Below are 12,757 nucleotides of genomic sequence, written 5' to 3'. Positions count from 1 at the left end.
TAACAACAGAATGAAATTCTCAGAGCAGGGTTGTTGTTTTTTTACAAATATTTTTAAATGTTGACTCAGAAGATCTAAAAGAGTTTAAGGGGCAGATTCAATTCAGAAAATATCCGTGCGAGCTGCCTCCGGAACAGCCGCGATACACCACACACGGATATTTCCTGACAGAAGTAATGCTGAATTCTCCTTGTGCCTCATAGAGGTGCGAGCAAAAATCTGCGTTACTTTTTACCACAGTAATAAAGCGCGGCTGCGATGTTCTGAGGAACATAGCGGCCAATTGAATCTACCCTAAAACGACCCATTGTATGGCCATGTATTATTCCAGGTACTAAAGCTGCAGTGATCTGGATATTTGTATTTGTATATCTCTAAATGATGTCGTTAATGTGTTATTCGTTCACAGATGAAGAAGAGGAAGAGAGCAGAAAAAGGAATACAGGTGGCAAAAAGTCACCCCAAAAATCTCAGATGAGAAATGACAGTGAAGATAATAGTAGTGAAGATGAGTCGCCAAGAGGAAAGAGAAATGTTAGATCCAGACCTAAACGAAGAGGCAATGATGATGATGATGATGATGATGATGAAGGAGTTGAAGAAAATGGAGTCAATAGGAAAGCAGGTTACCGGAACAGAGGCAGGAACACAGCTAACAAGAAGCTAAAGGAGGAACAAAATAAGGAGAAGAAAGGAGGAAAAAAGGGTGCACAGAAGAAGGAAGATCAGAAGAAAAGTGGCAGGTATTGTTGTGTCCTGTAACTAGTCCAGTAGAAGCTGCTGATTTAGCTTCATATTCACAATCTTTCTCAAAATCACCTGATTTGAGGCTGGAACACTGCTGTGTCTATGCATAATGGTCGCTTTAACACTGAACAAAGGTGCCATTGTCTCAACATAAATTTACTGAGAACGGTTGAGATTCTCTTCATCCTTATTGATTTATTTGTTATCTAATTACTTGCTAGTGGGGGTGCACCAGGTGCGGGCTGGGAGAGGGATGGCCGGGGGGCACACAGACGCCTGTGCGCTGACGCGGCCGCATCTGATGTCATCAGATGCGGCCGCGGGTACAAATGTGTAATATTGCATACGGGGGGCGGCCAGCCGGCCTACCCCCCGGCCCTAATAGCGGCCTGACTGAGCTGCCCCCCTACTCCCCGGGCCAGCCCGCCCCTGGGGTGCACTAGTCATACCAAAGCCTATTTTGAAGGCATGACACAGGGATATTATATTACAAAAATTAAAACAAATTACATTGTTTCAAAATTAAAAAAAAGTTTCAACAGTTTGTAAAAAATCTACTAGGAAGAAAGTCTGAAATAGAAATATAAACTCTGAAAAACAAGCATGCTATGCAAATGCCAGAGACATAAAATGGTAAAAAGAAACATAGGAGAGATGTAAAGGATGAAAGAGGAGAAGGTATCTTATAATTCGGGAGATGTGACTGGTGGGGTTTACGCAGGTGCAAGGACTGGGTGTGTGCAGATGCTCTTGGTGACTCTTCCTAGCATATGTGAACACTTTACGCATTGAGTAAGGCACAATACTTAATTACAATATTTTGGGGCTGCATATGAGAAGGCTCTCGTACCCATATTGGTTCTGCACTAAGAGGTTACATTGTTTCATATCATATATTTCTAAGCACATATAATTATGTTTAAATATATTTTCATAGTAAAGTACAATTTACAGTTTCTTGAGTCTTTGCCATTACCATAGGCAAAAATCATGTTTCTTTTTATTATTAAAAGAGACACATACATTTGAATACTAAAGGGTGCATTATGTCTATTTAAATTTACAACAAATTCTAATGACAAGATAAACATAGAACCATAATGGCCATACTGTAATTGCAGTGTTATGCAAACAAATAATCTGGAGTATAATGAACTTCTAAATAAACAGTGACAATCCTCTTTATAAACAGTAATAAGTCTGGATGCTCATGGTCTTTTTTTTAAAAATTAAAAAGTTACCCAATAATGTTAATTTCATATTTTTTTACATACATTTTTTTTATGCAAAATTGACTATAATTGGATAAATAAAGACGGCAGATAGTGAGATAGTACAGTATTCACCTCCCCACTTATTTGGATATTGTTTATATATTTTAATACTTGACTCATACATTTAATATGGTGCCGACAAGTCAAATTTGTGAGTTTTATGGCATTTGTAAAATTCAGTATATAGTTGAGTTTATTCCACTTATGTTCACACCTAGGCTGAGTTGTTTGCACATTACAATCGAGTTGTTTGCACATATCTAGTCTATATATGTTAAACTACTTGAAAAACACATGTTCTTAAATGCAACAAAATCATATTCTACATGATTATGAGATTTACCTCTGTGGTGCCTGTGACATTAAACAATAAGCTGTGATTAATATAATTTTTGCTAAGAAGTCAAACAAAATGTGTAGTTTTGTTTATATAATGCAAAGGAATCTGTGTCTGTTCACATAATTCTTTAGAGCCATTTTACATGTTGCATGATATTTAGTTACTAGATATTATATAGTGTAACCATGAAATTTTAGTAACAAGTACTAGTGGCAAATATTATGTATGCTTAATAAAAATAAACAACCTTTAATAGTTGAACATGGAATTGTTCATACAGTAATTTTATTACAGCAGATCTATTCGAAGAATTTACCAAGTCTTGCAAAATCTTTACAAATCTTAACAGTTGAGGTACAAGCAAGGTACAAGCAAAAGACATTAAGTTGTTAACTACCCCATACCGTTTATTGGGGATCCAGACAATGTTGTAAATAAGGTAATCAAAGAAATTACCAATGCAGATATCAAGTATGTCCTCACACCAAAATAGCAATAAAGGTCCCATTGGATCAATATTATAGCATCGTGCTGTAAACCATTAGTCCTCACGCACTTTGCTGTTTCATTTAGTTAACTATGTATTTAAACTTGTTTAAATAAATCCTTTAAATACTCAACACATGCTTTAAAAGTAACTGTTCAATATAGAGTATATAAATAAGAATACCTATAGCATCTTAGTAATCTTGTTATGCTGAATTAATTCAAAATCTAGAATACTATATTCAGCTGAAAAAAATATATAGTTGCATTGCAGAACCTCTCCCAGTCGGCTAGCTCTTGATTCAGTCTATGGAAGCTTATCTGAGCAGCAGAGGTACAGAAAATGTAAAGATCAGATATAATCTCCCCCACCCCCAAAAATAAAAAAATTAAAAGAAAAAATAAAATGAACATGGAAAACATTTCTGAAAACTATTTCACTGGCATTGTTGCATATAACAACCAATCAGATTCCAATACTTTTCTACTGCAATGTATAGTATTAAAGCAAATACCTGACTGGTTGCTATAGGTTATAGCAACTTTTCTTCACTGTTGCCTGTGAAATATTTTTTATAAATCCCTCTTTGTAAAATTGCAGTATAAATTGTTAGATATTCTGACCTATATCCCTGTAAAACACATACACTGTGACTTGCATAAAACAGGTTTATCTTGCAAATTAAAAGTAGTTTAAGAAAAAGGAGACTGTGCTAAGCAAAATCCAAACCAACATGATCCATTTTGTACCTGAATTTCTGCTATGTCCAAATTGTGGGGTTTGAAATAGTTTTTTTAGGAATGAAGATCCCTTGTCTCGTTGTTACACACCTGAATGTACTTAAATTACTGCAAACATGTATATAAGAGTCCCAGGTCCTACCTTTAATTTGGATTGGTTGACTCATTAATTTACTTTGTTATTGTATTAACATATTTATACATCTCACCTTACTTACCTATTATTTTCTAGACCACTAAGGTTCGTGTACAGCTAAACCACCTATTGTTTCATGTATATACCATTACATAGTTGCAAACTAAATAAAGAGATGTGGGTCTTAACTGCAGTATAATATAACCTCTCTCTCATCAATTAGAATCTAATACATGATCAGAGGCAATGATTTTCTCTGCAACATGGAAATTATTTCCTTTTGAACAAATATGTAATATTTAATGCTCTTTGTAAACATTTTGACAGTAATTTTAAATGTAAACATTAAAATTACAATAACAAATTGAAGATAATATTATTTGTAAAAGCAATTTAGACAACCTTCAGATATAATACATCAAGAAATTCAGACCAAATATTTTTATTTTGCTACATTTTATTTTCATAGCTGAAGTACTTATGGTGATAAAGAAACCGTGTTTCCCATTGAAAGATGCATGCTACTAAATCATACCCCCCAACAGTCCTGAGTTTTGTGGGACAGTGCCAGTTTACTGTGGTCAATAAGAACAAGATTTTTCTGGTTTAAGGAGGGTTGCAATATATTAGAGCATTCCTGGAAATTGATAGCATGGTGTGGATGGATTATATGCTAAAAAAATCTTCTAAACACCACTTATTCAGACATTTTCGTGTGACACAAGCCTAATAGTCCATTAAAAGCTTTATTTAATTATATGGCTTGTAGTATCAGATACAAGTATTTAATAGTCTGTCTTGAACTAGACCAGATCTGTGCAAACTCTAGTTTGGAACCCCGGTTCCTCACCAATAATCTGTTTTTGTGGTCCTGTCCAACATGCAATACATTCTATAGGGAACTGCCTTCTCTGGGGACCCAGAACAATGGCACACTGACATTTGGAGGTATATTCACTAAACTGCGGGTTTGAAAAAGTGGAGATGTTGCCTATAGCAACCAATAAGAATCTAGCTGTCATTTTGTAGAGTGTACTAAATAAATGACAGATAGAACCTGATTGGTTGCTATAGGCAACATCACTTTTACAAGTTACGTTCAGATCTGTGCTCTTCATCTGTCATAACCATTGACTGAAAAGATTGTGGCTCTGCACACTCCATAGAGAGGTATGGACACTGCCAGTCGTGAGTGCATTCACACTGCAGAATTGGAAAGATACCGTTCGTTCCATTGTTGAACGAGATTTTTAGTCCAGTTTAAAAATCAAACAATATGATGTGCTTTGGAACGATAATTATTTATCATTGGAGCGTACACACTAATGCGATATTGGGCTGAACGTTCGTTTATCATATGATTAGCACGATAATTGTCTGAAAACCCTGTAGTGGGTACCCAGCCTAAGGGTTGTGCTAAAATAATTAAACCAAATATCTGGATGGGTTAATATGGGATACAGCATATTTATGCTATTTTCACCATATAAGCATCATTATTTGTTTAAAACATTTTAGTAACACATGTTCTTTCCACTTGGACAGTGGATTTGTTTATATTGCTATATTTATTTCTGAAATGTTAAATATTGTGTGCCTCTTGGGGATGGGATTGAATTGTTATTATTCAACAGAAGACTTTATATTGGTTTAACAGTCATTTTGATATTGATTTAACATTAGATGTATTGATTAGTTTATGGGGAAATACATTTTGTGTTTGTGAGAGCACTCTTGTCCACAGTTCTGAATTTTATTTTTTGATGATGATGATGGTTTATACTAAAGGGTATATTTGCAAACTGAACTTTTCTGCCAATACCGTTTAATCTTGCCCATTTGGTCATATAAGTCTGTGTCTTGCTCAAAATACAATTTTCCGTACCTTGCACATGCACAAAAAACACTTATACTTCCCATATGCACACATATTTGCATCTCACACTAAGAAATGATGATGATGACAATCTACAGTATTGGCTAGAAGCTTCTCATTGGCTGGCTTCTGACTGTCTGATTGTGCAATGCCCTCTGCAGTTGACTGTGCTTTATGTATTTGTATTGTGGCTCTACCATTTGCTTTTCTGACTTTTTCTGAATTATTCATTCGTTGTGACAAACACACATACGAGCATTCATATGCAGTAAGGTGTCACATAAAGTATACAAATTTAGAGTACAACAGAGAAGGGTACATAATTGATTGATTGAAGAGTGGTTTAGTTAATTAATTAATTAATTAATTAATTGTATTTGTGTCACACAAATTACACTTGAAATGTAATACTGTAAGAAACAGTATCTAAATCATTGAGATACACCATGCTCCGAATCTTCCCTCAGCCGTATCTGGTGCTAGCCTCATATGCAGAGTACATTTAATAAATGCCTGATGTCAACCTGGTGCATATGCCACTGTTGTAGACCTGAACACCACTTGAGATATGTCTGACTGAGCATACACATTGAATTGCATCTTTTTTTGGATGCATTTTACATCTGTGTTTTTGATGTAAAATGTGTCCAACTTTACATGAGGTCCATAATATTCAGTGCTCCCCATAGCACTCACTGTGCTTTATTTTTGTGGAAATTTGACCACACTGCACGTAGGTGAATGACTAACTTTTGTGACCCTTTGTGTGATCATTTGCAAGATGTGTCCCTATATTGGGATGCACATGATATAAAAAGCAACAATGTCAGTTTAAAGTCCTGGCTACCAGCAATTTTGTATACCCCTATTTTCCTCCTAAAAGGCTGCTCACTCTAGCTTTATTCATCTCTTAAATAAATCACAAGAGTATAATGACTATACTAGTTGATTTCCATGTGTCAAATTTGTACTTGTTTTCATAAATAGGTACCATTGAGCCTATAAATCAGATTACTCTAAAAGAAACATGCCTCTTGTTAATACAAAAGGCGCTCCCTTGAAAGAATAGGTCATTGTTCCATTACCAGTAGCTCAAAGAATGTATAAAAATAAAATCATTTTGCAGGGATAAAGAGGATCTGTGGTTACCCGCTACACAATCTGTGCTTAATTAGAATTATAACTTCTCATTTTGTTCAAGAAGCATTTTTTACTTTTCTTGCAGCACATGCATTGTGCTCTCCAGTGGAATGTTAGTAGATATTCCCTGTATTGAAATGATATCACATCCTAATATAAAAGGCCACTAAACAAGGACGGAAAAACTTCCAAGAGATTAAATAGGTTTATTTATAAATATTAACGTATATCAAATGAACTTACAATAAATTAAATTTCAACCACATTTAAAACATTCACAGGGTTAAACTTGATACAACAATTTAAATTGTTGTACACTTTCCGCTTCTCCATCAGGGGTGCTATGATTGTTCACTGTTATCCCTGCTTGGCAAACCTTTCTACAAATATTCAATCAGTGCATTGCAAAGGCCAATTATCCTTTCTCCTACAGCACAGTTTTCATGTGACAGGAGAATATATATATATATATTTTTTTTCCCTCAACAAACACATCTGCAAATAAAATTAATACATGAAATTTTGCATTTCATATAGTATGGATTATTGACACACTAAAAGTAGTTTCCCGGGTGTATTATAAAGGAGCAAATAGCTAATGTGATAAATGTGACAGTAATTCTATAGAACACTTTATAGAACACCATATTTTTCGCAGTATGAGTACGGTTTGCATGCCTGAATATATGTAATCATGACTGACTCCATATCAGTGGATTTTAGTTAGCAAAAATATTTGACTTAAAGAATACATGGACGTCTGCAGCTGTTTCTTTTACAAATGTGTGGCACATGTTGACATGACCTGATTATCCAATAGGCTGACTAGGCTGCAGCCCAGGGTGCAAGGCTTTGGGGGGGGGGGCAACATTTTTTGGGGTGCAAATTTGTGACAAGGAGTTATATGCTAATAAAAATAATAGTGAAAACATTTAGCAAACTGTACAATGTCACTGGCTATAAGGTCAAAATTTAAATTAAACCATGTAAAGTAAAGCAATGACATTGTATTATGCTAGTGGGTTTTTTTGTTTGTCCTTGTAGGTGCCATATAAGTGATCTGATGGTATTGCTGCGAGGATATTGATTGTCATGGTGAGACCTTCAATATCTAGTGTTAAGGGTTTGATTTTAGTCAAGGTGTATGTTCATTCTTCTCATTGGATGGGCCTGACATGTTGTGCTGGGTCCTATCGCCCATAGAGTAGTATGGGCACACATGGAGCATGCAAGAACTGTGCATGGTACAAATTTAAAAATTACATATTTACACACATTTTAAGGTACAAGTACAATTTATTTGATATGTTTCAATGTTTTGAAGGTTTGGACACATTGTGAGTCACTGCATAGTAACACCTCCTGTGGCAGTCCACAGCTTCCAATTGTATCTAGTATCTAGCTAAATCTTTATATCTTTGCTTTTAGAATTACTTCAATCTCTTCCTTCCAGAACACTCTTCCTGTATGATCTGAAGTTTTAAAATCTCTGCAAATATTTCAATAATTTTTTAACTCTTGGGACTGTGAAAACCCTTCCGAAATCTTAAATGTTCTGTCCTATACGTACTTTAAGGTTAAGTTCTAGGATTTGATAATATTTATTTCAAACCATTTTTCCACCTTAACAATATTCCCTGTGACACTGGTTGTCACACAACTAAAAAGTATAATAGACCCCTTCCCACCGAAGCTTAATGGGTGGCAAAGTGTTCTTTTTTTCAAATCACTGCTTTTGTTTTATCAGTTTGTCCCTAAATATTTTTATCTGATTGAAGTATTATTTTGCATACTTCAGCCTTTCACTAGTGATATGGTCGTAGGAAAGGTTTCCTTCTGTTCTTCTGATGCAGAATTTTTTTGTCTAAGCAACACCATAGTGTAAAGCACAACTCTTATGTTAATGTAAACTTTCTACAGGTCGTTTCCCAAAGTATTGTAGTTTAATTGTCCATCATTTTATTAATAAATAACTCAGGGAAGTATGGAAACAAAAAGGCTACCATGCAATTTGACTGTTGCATGTTTGGCAATTTAAACGTTTCCATCACATTGCTTTTCTATTAGCACAATTCCATGGCAAGGTTACCCAAGTAAGCACAAATCTTCCTACTCAGTAGTTATAATATTGGCAAATCTCCATAGAGTTTGCAGAGACACGATCTTTTTAGCAGATGATTATGACAGATGAGGAGCACAGATCTGATGGTGAATCGTGTAAAATCATGTAAGTGTGTACACATGAATCAGCATGCTGATAGGGACTTTCAGTCATTGGTAAAATCATTAAAGATATTGCATCCGGAGAACCTTTCTGTAGTGTGTACCTAGAATGAGTCTATTATGCAATGAAAGGTTATTTGAAAATTGTGTGTGTGTTTACTTATATTTACTTTTTTTGGTATAACGGGCAGGGGTTTTAGGGAGCTGTGTCCATTATAGTGAGACCACTGGGATGGAAATTTGCTACTCCAGAGGTCCAAGTTATGTTTGTTAAACTGGTCCCAAAATCTCAGGGGACTGGGGTAGAGACTTTGGGAGGGGTGGAACACTGTTTTATTGCCTCCCCATAGAAGCATCAGTATGGCACTGAGCAGCCGGTAGCTGGTTTTTTCCAATGGCAGAGAAACCCCAAGGCTCGTGGTCTCCCTCTTATAGTGGAAACAAGACCCAAGGTGTCTAGAGTTTGGGCTGGTTGAGGATTTGTGGGTGGGAAAGTAATTACCTAAATTTTTCCAATTCCTTTCACTGAACTCATCCATAATAAAAATTATTATTTAATTATTATTTTAATTATTATTTTAATTATTTTATTTGACCCATCAAGTGAACAATAATACATAGCATTAGTATAACAAAAAAGTTTGTAGTTTACAAAAGATATTCAGAATAAATTGTTGTACATACGGATTTTTTTTTATCTTTATCATTCACTCATTTTACTGGTTTTGAAGCAAATTCAGGGGAAAAAAACATTTTAAGGGATTTCCACAGCCATTTACTAAATTGATCTTTGATAGCTTCACCTGTTCTATAGTTAACATTATGAAATTGGTGATTGCAGTGACTTGGTGATTCCCTGCAATTTTTTTGGAAGGTTTGGAATACAGGTGATTTAAAAGCCAGTTTGCCTTTAATATATTTGGTGATTAGCAGATAGATTGTATCACTATTTCTGCAAATTGACCTTTAGTAGATCCACCAGGAAGACAGGACTCTGATAAGTCTCCAGCAAATCTCCCAGTGTAAATGCTTTTCAACTGGCTATTTTGACCCCTGAGTATCGCAATAAGCTTTCATAAAGTTTCTTTAAAATAATAATGTTAGGTACTTTTACCTTTTACAGTGATTCTCATTCTTCATCATCCTCCTCTGATGACGAATCATTTACTGAAGAAGAGATGGCAAAACTGATGGAACAAGTGGAGGAAAAGAAGAAGCTGATCTCTACCATTAGGAACAAACCCTGGCGAATGAAGAAAAAACTTTCTGTATTACGGTACTAGAACAATAAGCAATTTCAAAAGTTTAAGTATCTCTATATTAAATCAGCATTACAAATAAATTACTGACTATTGGTCAGTGAATTTTCAATAGTAATATTGCTAGGGTTGATAGGTGAAGGGTCAATTTACATGACGTCTAGGCATTTGAAAGTGTGAGTATTAGAGATGTGCTAACTCAACTTCGTGTTTCATCTTTGCTACCGGTTTTGTTGAACAAATGTGAAAGGTTTTGGTTTTGAATCTGGATATAATTGAAAATTGTGAAAAAAAAATTGTAAAATAATGTAATTTTAGCTGTTTGTGCTCCTATATTACTAGTTATAGCATTAACATTAATTTCCAGTCTATTTTCTAATGATCCCTTCACAACGGTCTCAATTTTCACCAATGTTGGCCAACGTCTGCAGCGAGCTGTCTTAATGAAGAATTTTGTAATCTTGCCATCATTGCATTTGCTTTCTCTGGTTCAATTTAAAAAAAAAAATGAATAGTGCTGATATCACCCTTTCATTGCACCCAAACCGCCTTTGCATGTTCAGACTTACTAATACTAACAAAAATTATGCTGGAGAGAACAATGTGAGTCAGCTAACCACTTGTAGCAAACAGTGGAAGGTCAGATTGCTATAACACCACTGGTCCCTGGTCCCAGCTGTCATAAGCTTTTAGACCTAGCAGGAGAAGTCTTTACCTATGGTAACTGCCTTTCACGTAGAGTTCAACATACTCACAGGTACTCGGATGCACCAGGACTTAATTCAATATAGTAAAAACTTATGAAAAGGAATTGGTAGTACAGATATAGGAGAAATGGGGCCAAGAGCACACCCCCCATGTGCACTCAAGAGGAAGCAATAATTTAATTACAGCCTTGCAGCCCGGCTGCCTGTCATTAGCCTGGATGCAGCGGCAATGATTTTTCCGCTCTCCTTCCCACATAAATATTCCAGTCCCCTGGTTTGATTCAGAAGGGCAGCATTACTGCACAGATGTACCACACTCCAAAGACAATGCCATCTTTATTTGCACCATTTAACATTGTGCCCTCTTTTCATCTTTTAAATGTCTACTAATGCCTCTGTCCATAGTTGTCCACTGTTGTCTTAATGAAAGTTTTTGCAAATCTGCCACTGGTGAATTTGCGTTTTCCAATTCAATTCTAAAAATAATTAACCATACTTTATGGTTCTCTAACTCCATTACATTAATCTATATATGTATTCTTTGCCAGTTCCAAAATCTGTCCTGTTAATTTCTCAGAATGTGGACTTTCAATTGCATTGTCAATACATGTTTTGGGCAACCAAATCTGCATCAATGTAAGTATTATACATACTTGTATGTGTGGGAAGGGTGACTATTGACATATCTGAATAGTCTCTTTTACATATTTTTTACCCGTCACCAGTAGAGCATAGAAATATAATTTATATACATTCCATATTTATATACATCGGTTTTGGGGACCACCTCCACTGCAAGTCTAAGGCAGTCCCCATTTCCCTGGTGTTGGACTAAGCTTACCATGGGGGAATGATTTTTCCTCCCTCCCTTCCCATAACTATATATAAAGGGCAGCATTATAGCACATAAGTAAAACAAGGTATTGAAAGCCACGCTCTTGGCAACCGATAAATATTCTGGCATTGTATTGTGTGCCTACTCTTTGAATTTTTGTAGTAGGGGTACAGGCCACATTTATCTCACAGTATCCTCATTTATTTATATAGCGGTAAGGTAATAAAAACCATGCTCTTGGCAACCATTGAAAATTCTGGCACTGTATTGTGTGCCTAATCTTTGAAGTTTTGAACTACGGGAAAAGGCCACCTTCATTTCTCAGCATCCTCATTTATTTATATAGCGGCAAGGTAATGAAAGACATGCTCTTGGCAACCATTGAATACTCTGGCAATGTATTGTGAGCCTAATCTTTGAGTTTTTGTGGTAGGGGTGCAGGCCAAATTCATCTCTCAGCATCCTCATTTATTTAACTAGCAACTGAAAATTAGATAGAATTGAATAGATTGAAGTATAAAAAAATTAGAACATATAAGCGTTTTTGTGGGGTTCAGCTGCATGCTGACCCTCACAAACAGCCTTCTTTAAATATAGATTTCACTAAATGACCCTTCCAAAATATAAAAGTATTGAAAAATAGAAAAGATTAGAATATAATAATATATAGTATTTTTAGGGGTGCAACTGCTGCTGAATGTCACACGCAAACACACAGTGTTTTTCTAATTATTTCACTTGTCACTGCCCCACACAAGATACTTTCACTAGAAAACTTTCAAGTTTAAAAGAAAGAAATCTGTTTGTTTTTTAGATTCTGCTGCTAATAGTCTAACAGCAAAAGCACACTGTCATATAGTAGGTAGTTCAGAATGATATCTATCTAGCTCAGTCTGTATATACTGTCTAGTACTTTTATATGCATACAATGCAATGCGTTAAAAGCAACCAGTAGCCACTAGTCTGTGGCAATTGATCAGTAAACTATTGTAG

The 12,757-nt window shown here is 35.4% G+C and overlaps 1 protein-coding gene across 1 annotated transcript in view; it reads left to right on the top strand.

Moving 5' to 3' along the window:
* Nucleotides 1–12,757, top strand: part of LOC142159454 (transmembrane channel-like protein 2) — a 165,312-nt gene that overhangs the window by 32,408 nt on the left and 120,147 nt on the right. The window contains exons 7-8 of the mRNA XM_075214356.1: nucleotides 410–743; nucleotides 10,087–10,239. Of these exons, the coding sequence (XP_075070457.1) occupies nucleotides 410–743; nucleotides 10,087–10,239 (487 nt within the window). The remainder of the gene's footprint in view (nucleotides 1–409; nucleotides 744–10,086; nucleotides 10,240–12,757) is intronic.

The sequence above is a fragment of the Mixophyes fleayi genome, chromosome 5 (assembly GCF_038048845.1).
Source record: "Mixophyes fleayi isolate aMixFle1 chromosome 5, aMixFle1.hap1, whole genome shotgun sequence".
Lineage (NCBI taxonomy): Eukaryota > Metazoa > Chordata > Amphibia > Anura > Limnodynastidae > Mixophyes > Mixophyes fleayi.
The sequence above is the reverse complement of the archived record's forward strand: the minus strand, read 5'-3'. Positions and strand labels throughout refer to the sequence as shown.